This window comes from Tupaia chinensis, unplaced genomic scaffold (genome assembly GCF_000334495.1).
Source record: "Tupaia chinensis unplaced genomic scaffold, TupChi_1.0 Scaffold000042_2, whole genome shotgun sequence".
Taxonomy (NCBI): domain Eukaryota; kingdom Metazoa; phylum Chordata; class Mammalia; order Scandentia; family Tupaiidae; genus Tupaia; species Tupaia belangeri.
The window spans coordinates 1237701-1240654 of record NW_006159498.1 but is presented as its reverse complement, the minus strand read 5'-3'; the positions used below and the strand labels follow the sequence as shown (position 1 = coordinate 1240654).

Below are 2954 nucleotides of genomic sequence, written 5' to 3'. Positions count from 1 at the left end.
CACCACACCCACAGCCTGAAAAGGGTGGTGCCTCATCTGTGTTCTAGAGGGAGAACCCCAGTGTCTGAGGCCAGGCAGGATTCCCTAGCGAACACAGGATTTTGGAGACAGGAACCTTCTGAGGTCCTGGAGCACCCTTGGCACGGATGCTGGGATGTGTGTTTGGGAGTTTGGGGCAGGTAGCGTGGGGGCTGCCTGACAACACGGGCTGTGGGGCGATGCACTGTTCCAGACCATTCGGTGTCCCACACTGTACAGGCGAGACTCCCTCAAGAAGCATCAAACATGCTGGGCCAACACTGAGCTGCTGCCTCTGGTCTCTGGGAAGAGAACCCTGCAGAAGGCTACGGGCCCGGACACACTTCCCAGCTGTCACCCGCACAGCCACTGTGATCACAGCCCTGGCCCTCTCTGCTATGAGCAAACAACCAGAATCATGTCTTACAAAGAACAGACTCCAAAAATATATATAAATAAATAAAAACCTTAAACATTCTTACAGGGATCTTAAAGAACAGAATACATGTTAAAAACTTCAGTAATTTATATCAATTTTAAGCGGTACTTTATATACAATGGGAAAAAAAACACATGCATAGTCCAAATACAATGTTGAAAACAGCATTTTCATAACAAAAAACCCCGAACACTAAGTGTTAATACCATGTACATGAATGCAAGAAGGACCACCCTTTTTGTCTGTTGCACACAGTTTATTTAACAATATGATATAAGAAATGAGTTGGTACTTTACCATTCTATACAGTGATTGAATCTTCTTGAATTTTCTTATTTATAGTAATTATAGCGCTTGCATGATTTACACTAGAATTGCTTTTCCTCGTTTCAAGTTTCACATAGAAGAAAGAAAAGAACGCTTCCCCTCTATCAACATTAGCATGGTCTAAGAGAGTGATCAGCCCTATTTTTTGTCTAAAACCAGTTTTATCAGAGAAACAAAGCAACAATTTCTACATCTGCAAGACAAGAGTCTGGCTTCAGCCAGGATGTACAGATAGATGTGTGTGTGGGTGTGTGTCCGTGTGTGCACGCCGGAGTCAGTTCCTATCGTCCAGGGGTAATACTTGGAGATGCCCACAGAGTTCACTGTAGAAAAAGAATCTTCCCGCAACGCCAGAAAGTTATCGGGATACATTATAAGCTTGCATTATTTCAGGAATCAGTTTCTGAATATTATTTTTCTTCTCACTTTTAAACATAAATGTTTAAAGTCTTGAAAATACAAATAAAAAATATGAATATAATGAACTTGTTTTTCCCATTAAAAAAAGGCATGAGTCACCAGCAATGACGACAAAAAGAATCCAAACCAACCCCCTCCCCCCAAAACAAAACGAAAACAAAAAACAAAAAAACAAAACAAAAAAACCCCAAAAAACAAAAAGAGAGAGACCAGATATTTAAATCAACTGGTTTTTAACAAAAAAATATATTCTTTGTATTGTTTCTTTAAACAGCAATCCACCCTTCCCTGGCTTGGGAGTAGCAGTTCCATCTAGGAGTAAAAAGAACCTAGACGCTGGGTTTTCAGTACAAAAGGTCCAAGGGCACGAAAGGGAAAAAGTGATGCTCTCATAATGCTACAAACCCTCCACAAACTTCTCTAGCGTGTCTCCTGTGGTGTCCCCGACCAGGGACAGTTCGCTGGACAGTGCGCTCCTATTCGGGGTGTTGAGCTGAGGGAGCATTGCGCTCTGTTCGGGGTTCCCCAAGTGTCCCTGGTCTATGGAGCTGGCCATAGAGACTGCAAGTCCGGGGTGGGGGGAACCAGTCTGGGGCGACACGTGGTGTGGCGAGGGCTGGGGCTGTATCCGTGGAGACGGGCTGGAATGTGGAGGTTGGGACTGGGGCCGCGGAGACTGGACAGGGGCTGGAGATCGCACCTGGTTACTAAGGGACGTGGCGATCTGCTGGCCGGGGAGATGGGAGGCCTGCGGCTGTCCTGAGAGCATGTGCTGCTGGGGGCTCATGGGGTTCGGCTGGCCCGGGGACCCAATCTGCTGCTTCATCTGCTGCTGCTGCAGAATCCGCTGCTGCAGGGCCTGCTGGATGTTGGGGGTGCCGTCGGCCCCCAGCCCGGGCTGCCCTATCTGGCCAAGCTGGCCCATCTGAGCCGCCATCTGGCCCATGGAGCTGCCCTGGATGGGGAGGTGCTGCTGCATTCGCTGCTGCTGCATGGCTGGCGGGTAGCCTCCAGGTCCTTGAGGCTGCTGGAACTGACCATGCCCCGCCATGCCCCCGCCTTGGTTTTTCCGGCGGCTGCGGCTGCTGCTGTTGCTGCTGCTGCTGCTGCTGCTGTAGCAGCTGCCTCCTCAGCATTTCTCGGTACTGGGGATTCATGCTTGCCATGTTGGGGTTGTGTCCTGGGTTCATGATGTTTATGGCCTGGCTCTGGGGGTTCAGGCCTCCCATCGTCTGCTGCTGTGGAGGCACCCCGGGTCGCGGCACCCCAGCCTGCATAGCGTTCAGGTTCTGCAGGCCTGGCTGCTGGTGCATGGCAGGCTGGGGCTGCAGGCTGGGTTGGGACTGGAGGCCGGGCTGGGGCTGCAGGCCAGGCTGATTTGCCACATACTTGGCCGTGCGCTGTTTGATGAAAGCCGCCATTAGCTGCGGGTTTGATTTGTGGGTGTTCAGCACCTGCTGCTGCTGCTGGGGGGAGCTAGGCGACTTCAGGGTCCGCAGCAGGTCTTGTAGGGCGCTGGGTGAGATGCTCCTGGCCGGCTGCACGGCGGCATGCTGGGCATGACAGTGTTGCTGACCTGGCTGGGTCGGGGCACGTTCAGGCCCACAGGGGCCATCTGGTTCCCCGGAGCCCCCATGCCCGTGCGCCCTGGGGGCATGCTGTTGTTGATGTTCACTCGGTATAGGTGCTGCTGCTGCTGGGCCTCGCGCTCAATCTGCCGGGCTGCTTCCACTGCCGCAGGGGGGGGCTG

At 51.9% G+C, this 2954-nt stretch overlaps 1 protein-coding gene across 1 annotated transcript in view; it reads right to left on the bottom strand.

Moving 5' to 3' along the window:
- Positions 1-539: 539 nt before the first annotated feature.
- The window catches only part of CREBBP (CREB binding lysine acetyltransferase), a gene marked incomplete at its 5' end in the record, with an annotated part of 133216 nt that continues 130801 nt past the window's right edge, over positions 540-2954 (bottom strand). Inside the window, 3 exon segments of the mRNA XM_027773232.1 lie at positions 540-2279; positions 2281-2747; positions 2750-2954. The exon segment at positions 2750-2954 is cut by the window's right edge and continues 61 nt beyond it. Of these exon segments, the coding sequence (XP_027629033.1) occupies positions 1602-2279; positions 2281-2747; positions 2750-2954 (1350 nt within the window).